The 19,063-nt window shown below is 39.7% G+C and overlaps 1 protein-coding gene across 2 annotated transcripts in view; it reads left to right on the top strand.

The window, feature by feature from the left end:
* The first annotated feature begins 234 nt into the window (after window positions 1-234).
* The window catches only part of LOC149187792 (peptide deformylase 1A, chloroplastic-like), a 241,875-nt gene continuing 223,046 nt past the window's right edge, over window positions 235-19,063 (top strand). The window contains exon 1 of one of the 2 annotated variants that reach the window (XM_089411470.1): window positions 235-840. In XM_089411470.1, coding sequence (XP_089267596.1) covers window positions 280-840 — 561 coding nt within the window. In that variant the 5' untranslated portion in view covers window positions 235-279. The remainder of the gene's footprint in view (window positions 841-19,063) is intronic. The other variant, XM_089411469.1, reaches the window with a different exon arrangement.

The raw sequence follows: 19,063 nt of genomic DNA, 5'->3' as shown, positions 1-19,063 counted from the left end.
TCCAAATAAAATTTTACACTGCCGAATTAAAATAAATTATATTAAAAACAATATCATCGCATAAGTGTAATATTATCCTTTTATATCATTTTTGTATTTGATCATTTTTACCGTTAGATGGGGTTTATTTAATACAAAATGCATTCAATTTCCATATTCTCTTAAGATTTTTGTATTTCCTCATCATACCGTTCAATAACTTATATTTAATGCAAAATATCATACGTGCATTCAATTTCCTTATTTTCCCGACTGAAACAAAAGTAACGTATAAAGCCAATGGAGCTCAAAATTATTGAAGTAACCAGGATTGCTACGGATGCGCTGCCATTGCGAGTGAAGATGGGTTGTGGATTGGCATCATCTCCCACCATTCGAACAAATGCTACAACTGCCATTTTAGCTTCTCTGAACTCCCCAGGCGGGGCTTTGGGCAGTCCCAGGTACAGCCCAAATCGGCTGGCTTGCATTGCAACAACCACACTGGTTTCTACCTCTTCGGGAATTCACAGTAGACCCTTATCCAGCTTCTGTCATTTGCTAAATGTTGATGGGTATCCGAAATATGGATTGTTGGGCTCAAAACCGATGCACAGGGCACATCTGAGGACGTCGACAGTGTCTCTGGCAGGTGGGTTCTTTGGATTTGGGAAGAAGAAGATTGTTTTACCGGAGATAGTGCAGGCGGGCGATCCCGTGCTACATGAATGTGCAGAAGAAGTAGCATTGGCTGAAATTGGCAGCGAGAGGATTCAGAAGATTATAGATAATATGATTGCAGTCATGCGGGATGCACCTGGCTGTGGGCTTGCTGCCCCTCAAATCGGAGTACCACTGCAGGTTTTTCTCATTCACATTTTGTTTGTTTTATATATTTGTTAATTACTTCACATATTTCATAGACAATGAATTGTCACCGAGGAAACAGAAAGCAAGTGGAACAAACATGAAAATAAGGCCATCCTTTGAATGTCCTCCAGGTTTTGTAGAAGCTCAAGTATTTTCAATTCATTTTAATTTTGAGCTAGGAAATTTTGGGATTCAAACGTAACTCTGTGCTTATGAAGCGCCCGTGTTCTCACAATGGCTTGGAAGGTCTGCACTGGCTTTTGAGAGTTCCGGCCGAATGACTGGAATAGCTTATGAGAATAGTGAACCCAACCCATAACTTATTGGACGATTGGAATAGCAAACTCGATACTACTTTGTTAACAGGCCTTGGTTCATTGGTGAGGTTGACGGAGTATTCAGCTATGCAGCAGGGTTCCATTCTAGCTGTGGTGTGCCCACTTGAATGACATGCCATTAACATGGTTGAGGCTGGGGGCAAGTCCTGGTCTAATCTGGCAGAGTACATACCTTTCAGACCTGGTGCCGAAACCGAAGAACAGCTATTGCAATTTCAGGCTCCATCACTCGCGGGTCTTATTTGCAATCTGGATTAAAAGTAGGCTTTTGAAATTACACAAGATATACGAGGAGGGTAAACACAGACTGTTGATAATGGGCGTTGAACCTGCAACTCATTCCCTTCAATCCTCTTCCTACAGTTGCTTTCCTGCGCAGTGGATAAAAATCTTGTGTGAATCCTCGTTTTGCGGCAATTATAATCAAATTCGAAAATGTTAGCAGTGAAATAAACCACAGGTACGTTAGCTTTATGGCTTGGATGGTCAAACCTTTACCCTCTATGTGTCAATCTCACCTCTAATTCGATATGGGAAGTTTGTGAGATTCATATGGCTCTCCCAAGATCATGGGTAGTGACGGACTGTTTATTATGGGTCAGTTAGGGCAAGGGTTTTTGGTTGTTGTTGTGAAGTTCATTTCGTTACTGAAATATGTGACTTACAGAACATGTCAGCAAGGTGTTCTGAGATCGTCTTTCATCCATCCCACGTGAGCTTTCCAATTCAGCCAGGTGACCCTGCAGTCAACATGAAGTTGATTGAGTTTAAAGGCTTTTTTTGCACCCCCTATTTTAGCAACCTCACTTGTTCAATCACAATTTGCTAATTTTCCACTTCATACGAAGGCAGGACTAATAAATCTTAACATCCCTTGGCAAAACAAGCTATGCAAAATATGCAATATCGGCAAGGTGGGAAGATGAAAATCACCTGCTCTTACAATGCCCCGCCCACAACAATATATAATCTAATTTTCTTATTGTTACAAGATGCTTTCTGTTATCAGTGTGCATCAAGCATGCCCTTCCCTAATTGGAAATATTACAATTTACAGTGCAATGTAGACTGCTTACAACACTTTAGAAAGATCCTTTCAGTCAATAAGCCATGGATTGGAGGTATTTACCAATGTTGCCCAGGACTTACCCATGACCCCGACTGCTTGAAACAACCCACTTGTATTGGTGAGACAACCCACAAGGGGTATTGTGTCTCTTTGGAGGGATTTGGACTGGGGGGTATGAAGCATCCTTGTTTTACCATCAAACCAAGTCCTTGCTGATGAATCTACATATGAAATATCCAAAGAAAAATTGTTGAAGTTTGTTATACAAAGAAAAGCTTAACAAATTTTGGAATATCAAGAACATTAGATGCTAGAATATAAGAGAGGCAAGAGGAAAAAGGTCTCGAGGTCAGACAATGAGGGAGAGTACACCTCTAGTGATTTCAAAGATCCTGCAAGGAGGCATGAATCAAGAGGGAGACGATAGTTTGATACAACCCTCAACAGAACAAGGTTGTAGAGAGAAAGAATCAGTCCATCATTGGTTTTACTAGCATTGTGCTACAGGAGCGGCCTATGTTTCTTTGGGTATAGGCGTGTAACACTGTAGTGTATGTGTTGTATAGGAGTGCTCACATGGTATTGGGGGACAAGACTCTAGCGAAGGCATTCACTGGGGTGAATCCAAAGATAGGACACTTGAGGATCTTTTGTGGTCCAATATATATCCATGTTCCTGTAGAAAAGTAGATGAAGCTGGAGCCTTGGGACCAAAGGGGGTATTTGTTGGGTATAGTGACACCTCAAAAGCTTGTAGGATCTTCAAACCAATGTAGAGGAAGACAATTGTTAGTATAAATGTTAAGTTTGAGGAGAACTTGGCATCCAGGAAGTCTCACGAGTTGCCACTAGTAGTGATAAGAGTATGGGGAGTAAGATGCTTTGAAGGTAGAGCAACATGCAAAGACTTCCAATTGAGGGAGTCAACCTTCAGGTAGGGAGGTGTCATTAGCTCTTTCTAGTTTTGTCAGGAGACCCATGTGGTTTGTACAGACATTAAGGGATGCTCATGAGCATGTGGAGGCTTCTAGGAGCACTTTTAGGGAGAGTAGGCCTCCAAAGAAGTTTCCGAACTACATGGCACTGATGACTAGCGTCATTGAGGAGGCAACACACTAGGAGCTTCGGGGGAAAGCCATGGTGAAGGATGCTGCATGGGACATTGTGCTAGGACTAGAGGGGAAGCTAGTCCTAGGTGGTTCTTCCAAAACTACCTCCGCTCTTTAAGAGGGAGTGTTGATGACAATAGCTTGGGTAGGTACTTGTGCATAGGCCCAAGTGTCTAGGAATGTGAAGTTGTCTAATTGACTCTTGACTTTAACAATTACTTTAATTATTAAAGTAATCGACTTTTATAAGATAAACTAAATTAATCTAATGAAATGCAAAGGTTATTTGCATTAGTGAATTAGATGAATCTCAACTATTGATCTCAAGTGATGTTCAGATCCAATCTCAATCATCAATCACTTTGGAGATTAGGGTTGAGGATTCGATAAATAACTCAAACTTATAAAAGCAAGGCTAGGCAAAGGGAGAAGATGTTGAAGAATGTAACTAGTGTCGGTCTTCATAATTGTATTTGAGTCATGATGTAATGTATTTGTCAAAAGAAAGAAAATAAATTTTATTATTAAAGAAATTGACTTATTAAAGCATGGGTTTCATGCTTGGGTTAATGGTTTATAGGTCAAAGCCTCCGTTGTAGGCTTCTAAGGTTTATATCAAGTGTCTTTGTCTTTGTCATAATGTAATAGACCCTTCTTGGGCATTGTCAATCAAGAAACAAATTTATTTTGATGTAAATTAGGTCTTCTAGGCCTCCTCCACCAAGTTGGCCTAATTTAGGGGCAAACTATCCTATATAAAGGCAACAACTCGATCTCATTTGGGACATTCACTCAACAAGTTCGATTTGCAGTTTTTGGGACAAGAAAAAGTGCGAAATTCAAGGACCAAGAAGGAAAGGGATAGCGAAAAAGGAGGACTTTGTTAAGCACAAGAAGTCAAAATTTTCTTTCTTTCTCTCACATGTGTGAAGTTGCTGGAAGGGCCGAAACTGCAGTCCTGAAGTTGGGTCGAAATTCTGAAGTTTGGGGTCGAAGTTCTGAAATTGGGGGGTTGAAATTATGGTTGAAGCTGCATTTGAGAAGCTGACACTTGGTGACTTTGGGAGAGATCATCTATTGGAAGGAAGGGCTGACTTGGTGGAGGAGGAAGGTCTTTTGGTCTAGGGTCTTGGTCTATCTCAACTTGAATTTGCTAGTGGAAGAGTTTGACTGGGTTTTCCCCTATAGAGGGGTTTTAGCCTTGGTTGAGTGCCTACATCTAGTGTCATTGATCTTCGTGTTTTGTTTTGATGATTACTTGATGAAACAAAGACAAAAGAATAACATAAGAAATTTAATATAAACACAAACATATCACAAGTAATTATCAACATAAGAAATTCTATCTGCCTTTTCGATTTTCTAACATGGTATTAGAGCTAAGGTGAAGAAGGAAGAAAAAGGCAGCTTGAAGATCTATTGAAGAAAAGGGAATCAAAGGAAGGTCATTAAGGAAAAGGATTATAAGAGAAGCCTACTATCTATAGGAACTATGTCAACTACAATGAAGGGAGAAAACAAACTAGAAGGAGCTTCCAACTATAGGGCATAGAAATAGAGGATAGATCTTATTCTCGCTAAGCACAAAGTTTTGGACCTTGTTCAAGGAAAAATCAAGAAGCCTATAAATAATACAGGGAAGGAGAAGTTCAGAGAAACTGAAATCTTGGCCATGAATCTTATAGTAGATGGAGTAAAGGACAACCTAATTCCATACATATCAAACATAGACTTTGCTCAAGAAATGTATGAAGCTCTTTCTAAGTTATTCACCATCAAGAACATTGGTCAGATAGCTAGCCTCAAGAATGAACTAAGGACAATAAAGATGACAAGAGACGATACCGTGTCATCATATTTTGTAAGGATATCTAGAATAAGAGATGAACTCCAAGCAATAGATGAGGTTGTACCAGAAAAAAACTCGTAATTGCTGCTCTTCTAGGTCTACCAAAATCTTGGAGTGCTTTTGCATCAAGAATTAGCAGTTGGAAGGATACTCCAACCTTTGAACAAATGTGGAATACATGCAGTCAAGAAGAAGCTCAGATATTGTTAGTAAACAACAAGAAGGAGGATGAAGAAGACAACATCTCTAATGCCTATTTTGCTCATCACAAGAAGAAGGGAACCTTCAAAGAAGAAAGTTGACCTATCCAAGATTGAATGTTACAACTGTCATAAGACGAGTCATTAAAAAAATCAATGTCCTGAGAATCCAAGGAATAAGAAGAGAGATAGGAAACAAGCAAATATTACTGATAAAGCTCCACCTAAGAAGAGCAAGATTGAAGAATTGGAAGTTAAAGACTTATACTACTAAGTTCTCTGTTACAAATACTTCTTAGTCTTCTATTCTAAGTTTTGTATTGTTTTCCTTTATGTTTTGATTTCTAGAGTTTGTAGGTCTAACATGTCGTGTTTGAACATTTTTGAATAAGTTGTAGGTTTCCCTCATAAAGATTGAATTAAGAGGGAGTTTCCACCATGTTACCAAAAGATAAGTATTTTGTTCTTTGTTTCCTCTTTTATTTTTGGTTTCCTCCTCATATCGAAATTTGCTTGTATTATGTGCTAATAACCTTTTCTTTATATATTCCTTGGTAGGAGAGATTGCAGAATATACAAAGGTTACGGAGGAGACTTCAAAGGATAGATTTGAAGCATGGAAGAAGTTCTATTGCAAAGGAAGCCCTTCAAGAATTGATGTCCTAAAAGGTTTGTTAAAGAACAATTCAAGGTATATCTTAAACTACAAGTTTTGTTACAAGGTTCTCTTCATAGAAAAGGTATGTTCATTCTCTTTTGAAATTTGCTTCACGTCACTGACATTGTTATGTCTAGGGTTTTGAATCTGAAAGATTCTTGTTAGGGTGATTAATCATTAGATTGAATCTACCCTCGTTATACTATCATTTAATCATTCTTGTGAAACCCTAACCCTTAGGGTTCACTGTAAAACCCTAGCCTCTTAATGATAAGGGTATGTCAATGTTGATTATGAAACCCTAGTCTTCTTAGGGTTTGTTGATAAAGTCTAGAAATCATATTCTTTTGAAGTTTAGGGTTTTGATAATGTCGTGATAAAACCCTAGTTCTTTAGAATTTGTTGTTAATGCCTAGGTTATATAATGAAACCCTAGATATTTAGGGTTTGGTGAATTAGGGTTTATAAATAAAAACCCTTGTAATAGCTAAAGTAAGATCCTAGGAATGAAATCCTAGGTGTATATTTGCCCGAATGATGGAAACCCTAGCCTAGTGAAAATTGTTGTATATCTAACTTCGATGTATTGATGAGAAATGCTAGTGCATGAAATCCTAGATATGGATATGCGAATTGTTGATACTCATGTTTTAGTATTCTAAGGTTTGTAACAAAACCCTAGTAGAGATTGATATTCTAGGACATGATGATATTGTTGATATGATTAAGCTTTGATGATAAAATCTAGGGTTTGCAACAAACCCTATTAGAATTTGACATGTAATTCTAAAAGCATATTGTTGAAACCTTAGATGTATAATTGCTATTTGATTGAATTGTTGATATCTAAGGCTTTGTGTCTTGTAGATGGAGTCGGGGGTTTATAACAAAACCCTAGCAGTGAGTTAAAGTCTAGTATGTAAAAAGATGTGAGCCTTGCTGAATATGAATCTAACTAGGTTTAGGTATTTGATGTCTAAAGCATGAATGATTTGATGCTTCCGTTGTAATGACGTGATATGCATATTGTTGATATTATTTACTTCATGCTTCTTTATATTTGTACTCGCTTTTGAATATCTATAAGTACATAATCTTGCAGATGTTGAAGATGTTCATAATGATGAGCATGGTGAAGGAAGCTATAAGAATGATGATGATCAAGATGACGTTGATGCTATAAGAAACAAATGAAGCCTTGAAAAGATGAAGTTGCTTTGATGTTATGAAGCTGTTGATCTCCCTAAGTTGAGAGGGAGCTTAGACAGAAGAAAAAGGTATATCTCCCCAATTTAGAGGGAGGACATATTATGATAGTCATAGTGAATATGTTGAAGAAAGAATGAAACCAAAGATTGAATGAAAGTACTATAGATGGATTTGCAAAAGACTTAAAGAGTACTGAAACTATTTGGTGCTGCCGAAGAAATGAAAGAAGAAGAAACTTCCGACAAGTTGTATTTGGATAACTTGATGATGGTATAAGTAGCATCAGGATGATTGAGGACCCCGAAGGTTTGTGTTTACTTGTATATATGTAAAAGATCCTCACTGATTGGGGTTGTGCAGGATCTCTCCGTAAATAAATTGAACATTTGCAGCATGCTTGGATTGATGGATATATATTCGACAAGGAGAGGTGAAGCATCTTGTGGCAACAAGATGCTTGGGGGGGACATTTGGCCAACCTATGTGTTGATGTCTAGATCTCGAATTAGGGAGGGTGACGTTGGTCATGGGGCTTTGACCTTGGATATGCACCTAGATCCTTGGGTTGGTGATAGAGCGTAAAAGCCTAATGGTACCTAGAGTGGCTAAAGCTTGAGTTCACCTTAGTCCCACCCGATGAGAATACCCTGGTCAGGTATTTAATCTATAGCATTGCACATGCTAGAACTATTCATAGTTCATATCATTTTGAGATCTATGTAATTATGAATATCTCCATAGTTCAGGAGTGTTGAAGAATGTAACTAGTGTCGATCTTCATAATTGTATTTGAGTCATGATGTAATGTATTTGTCAAAAGAAAGAAAAAGAATTTTATTATTAAAGAAATTGGTTTATTAAAGCATGAGTTTCATGCTTGGGTCATGGTTTATAGGTCAAAGCCTCTGTTGTAGGCTTCTAGGGTTTATATCAAGTGTCTTTGTCTATGTCATAATGTAATAGACCTTCTTGGACATTGTCAATCAAGAAACAAATTTATTTTGATGTAAATTAGGTCTTCTAGGCCTCCTCCACCAAGTTGGCCTCAAACTGGACAAGTCGGCCTAATTGAGGGCAAAATCTCCTATATAAAGGCAGCAACTCAACCTCATTTGCGACACTCACTCAACAAGTTCGATCTACAGTTTTTGGGACAAGAAAAAGTGCGAAATTCAAGGAGCAAGAAGGAAGGGGCTAGCAAAAAAGGAGGATTTTGTCAAGCACAAGAAGTCGAAATTTTCACTCTTTCTCTCACAGGTGTGAAGCTGTTGGAAGGGCAAAAATTGCAGTCTTGAAGCTGGGTCGAAATTTTGAAGCTGGAGGTCGAATTTCTGAAGCTGGGGGTCGAAATTATGGCTTGAAGCTGCATTTGAGAAGCTGACATTTGGTGACTTTGGGAGAGATCATCTATTGGAAGGAAGAGCTGACTTGGTGGAGGAGGAAGGTCTTTTGGTCTAGGGTCTCTATCTCAACTTGAATTTTCTAGACCACACTGAGTGCCCGCAAGCAAGGGAGGAACAAAAGGAAAACATGCTAGACCACACTGAGGATCTCATAGTTGAGAATTAAGGTCATGCTGCAGATGAATTAACTGGCATAAAGATAAGCGAGAAGATGAAAGGAAAAGAAATGGAGCAAGCTACCTCTCCGGTGTTAGGTTCTAGAAAATATTTAGAAGCTTAGATAATACTTGGTATCTGCAACCTCCACAAATGATGCCTAACATCCACCAGTCTCTAAGTCAGCCTTCTTAGCTGATGTAAATAGGGCATCAGGGGCAAATTCAACCCAGACCATAGGGTGATATGAATTCAGTATAAAGACAAGTACCATCTAGGCAGCCAACATAGATGCAAGTTGGAAAACATGGTTAGATGCTGATAATAGCACAATCTCAATATCAAAGCACTGCAGTTCATCATCTATACAATGGCCCTTACCCATACTCAACCTTTGATGCAAGCTGTCCAACAATCTCAAGCTCATTTGCTTCTTCAACTTGTTACTGCTCAATCTAGCACGGTCCTAGGAGGGGTTCCTATAGAGCAAGAACTTGGTTAAGTGGCAACAATGGAGCAATATCCCACTGTGACCTCAGCTAAAGCTCCCTGCTCTTTACGAAATTTCACCAATGGGAGGAGTCCTGGTATAGGGGAAATCACTAAGAGTGGTATTCAATGATTGGGACATAGTGATTTCAATAGCCTATTCAAAGGAGAGACTGTAGTATTAGGGTTTACTTGCTCAAGAAGCAAGATGAATGGCTCTCCAAGAAGGGCTAAAGGGAAACCTAGACCTAGGGATGAGGAGTATTTCTTGATATAATGTGCCCTAGACCTAAGAATCCTAGGAGAATAGGGTTCTCTAAATGATCCTTGTGAAATTAGAGTGACACGGTTGCGGGACCACAAAGAAACCCTAGTGGACCTAAACAAGGTCAAGGGTTTAGGGTGAAACTTCAAACAAAAGGCCTTGACCAAGTGAGGGAGAAGAAGAGGATCAAAGAAGTTGGATTTTACTTGAGTTGTAATGCAATGATGTTAAATTGGCAACTAGGGCCAAACTCCATGTGGGTCGGCTTATTTCTGGTAGCTGATATTTTTATTGGAACCCTCTCGTCGAGAGGTGTAGGATTGATCCAAAGATCATCCGATTCCGATAAGTATTTATGGAGATATGAATTTATTTTGATTATGGATTTATTATCTAGCTGACCAACAACTTGAGTAGGCTCAAAAGCCCAATAGATGTGTCTATTCATTATCCACGTTTTAGTATAAATTGGTGAGGATTTGAAGTCATTTTGGACATGTATCCTGGAGGTGATCTCCTCTCCACATCTGGGTTTTTGGAAGGAGAGAACCAAAAGATACGCTGGCCCAAGGGTGATGCCCTAACCGCAGGAAGCCGGTGGCATATGAGGATGAGTAGCAGACAGAGTCAGATACGATACACGCAAGCCCTAATCAGAAATCTATAGTGGATCTGGCAGCACAACACTTATACGCTAAGTCACCGGATTCGTCCTAAACCCCCTACGAATCCCGAATCTGGCGAATCCGACACGATTCGGTCCGGATTCGTGTCCAAATCACAGGACACGTCGTGTCCGAGGGCGTGTCGCGATTTTCAAAAGCGTGTCGCGATTTTAGGACACGTGTCCGGTTTCCAGGACTCGCTAAGCTCAGCGCGAGAATGAAAAGGGCGTGTTTGCTCATTAAAATTGTCATTTGGCAAGTGATTTGTGCTGTTGGAGCAAGGAATAAAGCATTTTGGCAGCTTCATGATCAAGTTTAGGCCCTAGTATTGATATGCTATTCATGGTAATCTTCATTTTCATCCTTTTACTTAAATTTTTAACATTACCATGAAATGACTCAGGATGTTTGAAAGTGGTTCCAGCCTCATTGGATTTCATATGGAGAAAGTAGAATTTTAGATTTCATTCAAAATCCAGCAGACTTATCAATTTTTCAGGATTTTAGGATTGGGGGATTGCAATGTTTCCATTGAATTTTGTCATGTATTAGGGTATGGAACTCGTATTTAATCAAGAGCACCAAACCAAGAGCTTCTGAATATGTCGCTCCCACTCCCGTTTTCGCTCCCGCTCCCCGCTTTTGCTCCCGCTCCCAAGTAACACTGTTCCTGATGATATGGGTTTGGACACCACTGTTGAGTTGGCATTGGCCAACATGGATCTCAATGATCCAGTGCTAGAGCCTGTTAGATTTGATGACTTAGAGGGGTCAACCTCCATACCAACAGATGCAAAGGCAACTATGGATACAGGGGAGGAGGAGGATGCAAAGGAGAGCATTGGGGACCATGATGATGGGGACAGTGATGCTGATTCTGATGCTGATTGATGCCTTGAGGCTTGTATACCTGTAGTTGTTTTATATTTTGTATTTCTATTTTCCATTGGCATTGCACCAACACTACCTATGTAACACATTTTGATTTGATGACTTAATGAGAAAACTACAATTGTCAGTGTGTTTATCTTACTATCTTGTAGTTGTAAGTTGTCTTTCAGTTATGAATTATGAATCATGATTTAAATTTTTAATAGATTTATCATTTATGTGACCAGTACCACTGACATTTATTTGAATTTTGTATGTAATATGCATGCTAATAGCTATAGATGAAGATCTATCTTTGAAATCAGTAAATTTGTATCATTAATTAAAATTTGTGTAAGAAATATGATAATATCTAATTTTTAATATATATGTATATTTTTTCAATATATATATATATATTTTAATAAAATAATATATAACGTGTCCTATGTCCTATTCCGAGGGGTCAGCGTGTCCGAATCCGACACCACGAATCTCGAATCCTACGTGTCCCGAATCCCCGTGTCAGGTGACTTAGCTTATACGCAATACGTGAGGTCATATACGCAATGTATGTTATACGCTGTTCATGTTTGTGGATGATTATACACTGTTTTCATGCAGTCATGAGATCACGCTGTACGTGTTGATTATACGCAGCCCTAGCAATATACACAACAATTCATACGATCGAACGTAGTCATGCTCTGGCTTATACGTGGATAGCCCTAGCTATATTCATACAATGGCATGAATGGAACGCAGCCATAATACACTGTCATACCTTGTTACACAGTCATATACGCAATGTATGTTATACACTGTTCATGGTAAAACCGCAGTTGGAAGGAGCCCTCCCACATATATGCAAGGCATAGTGACTCCTTACACGCTGTCCCATATGCAGTTCATGGAGCAATAGATACGCTGTGTATATGCCGGTTAATGAAACAGTAATACGCTGTTTATGAAGTACGCTGTTATATGCAGTCAATAGGAATAACCCTTAACTCAGTCATAAACGGAGGCATAGTATACTATCCAAGCAGCCCTTAACACTGTTAATGAAGGCACTATATATGCACAGTCATGGAAACTCATACACTGTTATGCAGAGACTGATATATAACGCTGTCATGGCAGCAACAATTCACTCTGGTCAATACGCAGCAAATGGACATATATATGCTGGCAAATATATACGCTGTAAACATCTAGAATGTATTAGGTGTAGTCATAAGGACGCAGCTGTGAGCTATGTATGTATTGGGTCAATACTCTCATAGTCTAGGTCAACAACATGATGTAGATGGGCAGTGTGAGCAACATGATGCATGATGTATGAGATCATGAGCATCATGATGAATGAGATCATGGACATAAAGGGCAACATAAGATCATGGACATGGACAACCGCATGGTGCAGTATGCAGTGGTGCAACTAGAGAACTAGATGCAGCACGATGATAAGTATCAGTTGAAGTAGAATGTCTTCAACTGATCTCATCGTTATAGGAGATGATCTATGCTTAGATCTAGATAAGTCAAAGTGTTGACTTCTGTTGTAAATGTACTCTCTTTCTCTCTCTCTGCTGAACTTTGAAGATAAAAGAAGATTTGATCAAAGGGTTTCCCCACACATTGTGGGGTTTGTCCCTGGCTTGCGCCACATCCTGTGTCCTCTTGTCTTGGCTTGTCTTCTGGGATTTATATTTATGTTCTATCTGCAGTTTACTTTATGTTGATGTGATTGCTAATATGGAAAAGAAATTAATAAATTGCTCTAGCATAGAACATACCTAAAATTAACAAATGATCCTTGACAAAGCCACTAACCAAAGGAAACCTAGGGAGAATGGTTTTTGAGCTACGACTTGGCAAAACTTGAGATTCAATCATTGGATTGACTTCAAAATTGGAGGACCTCTCAAGGACACACCAACGCAACACTAAACCAAAGTTTGTAAGTTTGGATGGCTACAATAAAATTCGCTTGATGCCATAGGGAGCCTACTAGGGTTAGGGCTGTTTTGAAGGAAAAGATGAAAAAATAAACTTAAGGTGATCACCAAAAGGTTTTGAGGACTATTGCCTTGCCCCTTGGGCTTAATGGAGTCAAGGTACACCAAGATTCTGAAATTTTGCTATGCTAAGGAGCCCTAAATGATTTTTGCTAGCTTTCCCAATTGTAGTAGCTTGATCATAGGGTTTTATACTTCGTTTTGTAAGATGGATGAAGCTTCAAGGTTTGTTAAGCTCTTAGGCCATCTCTAGGAACATTCGTTCTCCCTCCCAATGAGTAACACATGCCATATATCAATTATTCAAGGCTTGTAAAAGAATTTCGCATCATTTTAGGGCATGTGCAAGAGCAATGATAAATATTCCATGCATTAGACAAGTAACAAGATAAAATATAGCATTAAAATGTACTTACAAGAGAGAAAATAGTATATCCATTCATCATGCTTGCTAAAAATTGAAGCTCCAAAGACAATAGCGAAAATCCAAACATCAAAGTGCATCAAGATACTCCAATTTCATCCAAGAAGAGCAAGTGCAAAAGTCTTTTAGAGATACCAATCCAAATCCATGTGATGATGAGAATTACAAATGAAGTCAAATGTATTTATATGAGCCTCTAATAGTTAAAAGGAGGCTAATAAGCCTAGCAAACCCCTAAAAGTGTCTCTAATGTGCAAAATAACACCCTAATTGATGACAAGCCCATTGAATAGCTCCATAACATTAAAAAAAAGCTTCTCAAGAAGGCCAAAATGATAAATAAATAGCTAGGAGGGCCATTGGAAGGCCTAGTGGAGTCTAATATGTGCTAAGATGAGCAAATGGGCTCCAAATATAGTGACAAAGGGGGTGGCCCCTTGATCTCCAAGCAAATGACCTGCGCTGCTCCCAAGTGGCTGTGGGGGCCCAAAACATCCTCATGGGTCTCGATATGGATCAAACTAGCTTGTATCCCATCTGTAATGACCTGCGCTGCTCCCAAGTGGCTATGGGGGCCCAAAACATCCTCATGGGTCTCCATATGGATCGAACTAGCTTGTATCCCATCTGTAATGGCTAGAAGAATGATGCAAGCCCTCCATTTTTCTCCCATGGTGAGACACAACCTCATTTGCGCCCTGGATCAACTGCCAAGTGTGTGGTGCCGGTTGGGCAAGGTGGTCCCAAGTGCATCATCATCACAGAATAAGTGGAATATGAGCGTTACTAGTGGATCCCATGGTGTGGCAATTTGCTCTCTACTATAGTGCAGGCCCATGGCTCTCAACGCTCACCCTACAATTACCAATATGACCCTCTGGAGGGCTTGGACCCCATATAGGGAGACCAAGCCCCATATGAAGACCCACTTGATATCCTGTATAAGATCCAATGCATTTCTTTACCTTCCAGTACAACCAATCATCAGTGTATTTGAGTAAATGAGCTTACAAATCGTCGAGCCAAGTGGACACTTCATAGTGGCATGCCCTTCCATAATGAGCTTTAGAGTGTACAAGTGTCTCCAAGTTCAAGAAAAAGGTTAACCAAGGACCCTATTAGGTGGTTTCAACCTTTAAGGGAGTGACAAGTCCATGGTACATCTGTCATATGGTGGTGTCATGCAATATTCTGATGGAACTAAGTGGGGTAGTAGGGGAAGGCTCCAAGCCACATGCCATGGTACAAGGGTAGTTCTAATGAGGGAGGTCCAGCCTTGATTGTATAGATGTAGGCGAGAGTAATCATGGTACATGAGTTACCTCGACCTTTGTTTTTCCACCCTTCTTCATATGCCTTTTGGCTTTTTATTGATTTTTCTTTTTAAACTGCTCGGGGCTCCAGGGGATGAGAGCATGAAGTGAATGATATAGCATTGAATATCCCCTTAAGGTTGGGCAATTCATCGCCCACCAGGGGTTGGGACAATCATGGGTTCCTTAGTGATGTAAGGGGCCCGAGGAACCTAATGATGGCCATAACGATAGGGGGTAGAGTTCATGTTGTCTTTTGCTAACATGCTAAGTTTGTATGTCCTGGCCACCTTTTGCATTTTATGGTACTTTTTCTGTTGAGAGTGGCCAAATTATGCCTTTAACTTTCCTTTTAGCTGCATCAACCTCTGGGGCATCGTTCTAGGCCCGACCCAAAGTGTGGACGAGGGGAGGGGGAGGCCAACTCCTTATGGACCCAATGGACAAATGTGGATCCAGATGGGAAATATGTGAAAAGGTGCTATAATGAGCGGAGGAGAGTGATGTAGGTGGTGTTGGGAAGCGGGACCACATAACCAAAATCAAGATTTCCCATGTAGTGGCACTCCAAAAGCTAGTAGTCAATAAAGGAGATCCCATGAGACTAGGATACAAGGCTAACAACCAAATTGGACAAAGGGACAAGAGTACAAACCAAGCCCATTCTTTTTGCCGAATCCCATGTCTAGGAGTGTCCATAATAAGTAAGCAAATATACCCAACTACATAATGAAAGCCATACCTTCAGGGTTGGAAGGCCTACCTTCAAACATACGATCATAACAGATGGGCAAGGGAGAACAACGATTGGCTTAGGTGGCAGAGATGGTGGCACATCGAGTTATTTAGTGGTTGCTGGTTGAAGACCATCTAGGAGAAAATTTTCTCCTAAGGGTGTCACCCATAGGTGGTGGGTAACATTTGGCTCCATCTAGGACATGAGCTCTCAGTAGAGTGCATGAACATACTTGAACATGGAGGTCATGAGAATACCAACAATATCTTGGGACTGTAAACATGTTACCTGCACATCAAAGACTAAGCACACAAGGCAACATGTTTTTTTGTGGTGTCTTGTGATGCAATTCTAAGCTAAATGCACTTACTCTACCATGATAAAAGAATATAATGCTAGTTCTAATGTGAAAATCATTATGCTATGCATCCTACCCTAATGTGCATATTATCTCAGGCAAAGACTAAGTGTAATCATAAAGTCAATGCAACCAACATATCATTAGATTAATATAAACATGACTACCTATATGATTACTCATGTAGTAGATCCAAAAACCAACATAGAAAAGATCACATGGAGGTTGCTATGGGTGGGACTCAGGAAAATACGATATCCATATGGTGTAGAAAGGGATCTTGGACAAGGGGAAAGATACCAAATTAGAAGTTCAAATGCTTTCTTGCAAGCACAAAATGGATGAATGGATGACCAAGCTCAAGAACTCCCTATCACGATCATTGTTCATGTTATGACAAGAAGGAAAAGTGAACTGAGAACATGGATAGACACAACAAAAGGATTGCTCGGTATGATAGTCACATTGAAAAGGGGCAACAATTGTGTACTCACAATCCCGATGGTATGACTCGAAAGAAGGGATACCTTTAATAAGAGGCTCTTCCTCAACATCATACTTACAAGGGGGGAAGGGTTCATCAATATTAGTGATGGCATGAGAAGGGGCAAGGCAGTGGTTCATTAATAATGTAGTTATGTCATTGGAATTCTGGAGAAGGCATGGGGAAGTAAGGCCTTTGTTAGTGTCATCATTGGACTCATAAATAATGTTAGCTATTTCCAACATACCTCCTTCATGGAGGAGAAAACAATGATTCTCTCTTTTAGCAGCGTGGATAGGTATATTATTATTATCAGTAATGCCTTGAAGAAAGGGAAAACCATCCTCAACCTCATTCTTGTTGCCAGTATCATAAATAGGGTCACTATCAAAATGATGGCTGCCCACATCCCATTTTCCCTCATTGATGCATAAGAAATCAGAAATATCATTCTCACAGGGAGCTATAGTATCCATATTTCCAAGCGCCCTTTCTTAAATGAGAGGCTCCACTTCATCATGTTCATCCTTGTGGACTTCTGTGGGGCTCTCATTTATACCATCTTCATACCCAATTCCCTAATCTGTAGTCCAAAGATCATCCATAGATTCCTCATTTGCTTGGTCATCCCTAGAATCATCCCCCTTTTCATCATGTGTACCCAAGGAGGATCCTCCCTTCTGCTCATCATCTAGATTCACAAGGCCTTCTCCAACCTCTTCCCCTTGAGTGATGAGACCTTGCTTCTGGAGAGCTACCTCTAGGCTCTGACAAGAAGCTTCATTAGTTAAGAATTTTGGCGCATTGTACTTCAAGAATTTGTTGATCAACTCGATAAAGGATAAATGCTTTTAGGCTCACATGAGTCAAGCCAACCTCAGTGTTCATATTAAATAGAGGCAATAAATAACTCGATGAGGCTGTCTAGATGAACCACATTCACCTCGGAAGCATGCTTGATGAGTTTTGCTATGTGGTCAATTGTTGTACATGGATCACCATCAAATTGTGGCATATTCTGCATGAACTTCCAATCTAGGGCATTTGGGTATCCAAGTAACCATGTGATATCCAAAAGCAGGGAACCATTCATGAATTCGTTTGATATTCATTGATCTTTATATATTGATAACACGGGAGTTGCAAGGGTGAACAAAAATTGCCTCAATTGATGCTTGCTTCACCCTACAAGCATTGACTTTAAAGTTCAATGAGGAACTATGGCTTCGTTCCTCCAACAGATTCACTAAGAATAAGATGTCAATATTTTCATATGAGGAAGAAGACACGTTTCGTGTCCTCGACAACAACGCCAAAATGTTACCGCCCAATCTAGTAGGGGTCCTAGGAGGGGTTCCTATAGAGCAACTACTATGTTAAGTCACAACAATGGAGCAATAACCTATTGTAACCTTAGTTAAAGCTCCCTACTTTTACAGACTTTCACCGATGAGAGGAGTCCCGGTATAGGGGAAAGCACTAAGAATGGTATCAAATGATTGGGACATAGTGATTTCAATAACCTATTCAAAGGAGAGACTCTAGTGATAGGGTTTACTTGCTCAAGAAGCAAGAAGAATGGCTCTCCAAGAAGGGCTCAAGGGAAATCTAGACGTAGGGATGGGGAGTATTTCTTGATATGGTGTGCCCTAGACCTAAGAATCCTAGGAGAATAGGGGCCTCTAAATGATTCTTGTGAAATTAGAGTGACATGGTTGTGGGACCACAAGGAAAACCTAGTGGACCCAAATAAGGTCAAGGGTTTAGGGTGAAACTTCAAACAAAAGGTCTTGACAAATTGAGGGAGAAGAAGAGGATCAAAGAAGTTAGATTTTGCTTGAGTTGTAGTGCAATGATCCTTGACAAAGCCACTAACCAAAGGAAACCTAGGGAGAATGGTTTTTGAGCTAGGGCTTGGAAAAACTTGAGATTTAACCGTTGGAATGATGTCAAAATTCGAGGAACTCTCAAGGACACACCAACACAACTCTACACCAAATTTTGACAAGTTTGGATGGCTACAGTCAAATTTGCTTGATGCCCTAGGGAACTTACTAGGGTTAGGGCTGATTTGAAGGAAAAGATGAAAGGATAAACTTAAGGTGATCACCAAAGGGTTTCGAGGATTAGTGCCTTGCCCCTTGGGCTTAATGGAGTCAAGGTACACCAAGATTTCGAATTTTTCTATGCCAAGGAGCTGAGATGACTTTCGCTAGCTTTCCTAATTGCAGTAGCTAGGTCATAGGACTTTATACTTCATTTTGCAAGATGGATGAAGTTTCAAGGTTTGTTGAGCTCTTAGGCCACCTCTAGGAACATTCAATCTCCCTCCCAATGAGTAACACATGCAATCTATCAATTACTCAAGGCTTGTAAAATAATTTTGCATAATTTTAGGGCATGTGCAAGAACAATGATAAATATTCCATGCATATTATACAAGTAACAAGAGAAAAGATAACATTAAAATGTACTTACAAGAGAGAAGTATATCCATTCATCATGCTTGCCAAAAATTGAAGCTCCAAAGATAATAGCGAAAATCCAAACATCAAAATGCATCAAGATATCCCAATTTCATCCAAGAAGAGCAAGCGC

The sequence above is a fragment of the Pinus tabuliformis genome, chromosome 3_1 (genome assembly GCF_031772625.1).
Source record: "Pinus tabuliformis cultivar Carrire ecotype Pingquan chromosome 3_1, CPIR1, whole genome shotgun sequence".
Lineage (NCBI taxonomy): Eukaryota > Viridiplantae > Streptophyta > Pinopsida > Pinales > Pinaceae > Pinus > Pinus tabuliformis.
Note: the sequence above shows the minus strand (reverse complement) of the source record. Positions and strands in the feature narration are given on the sequence as shown.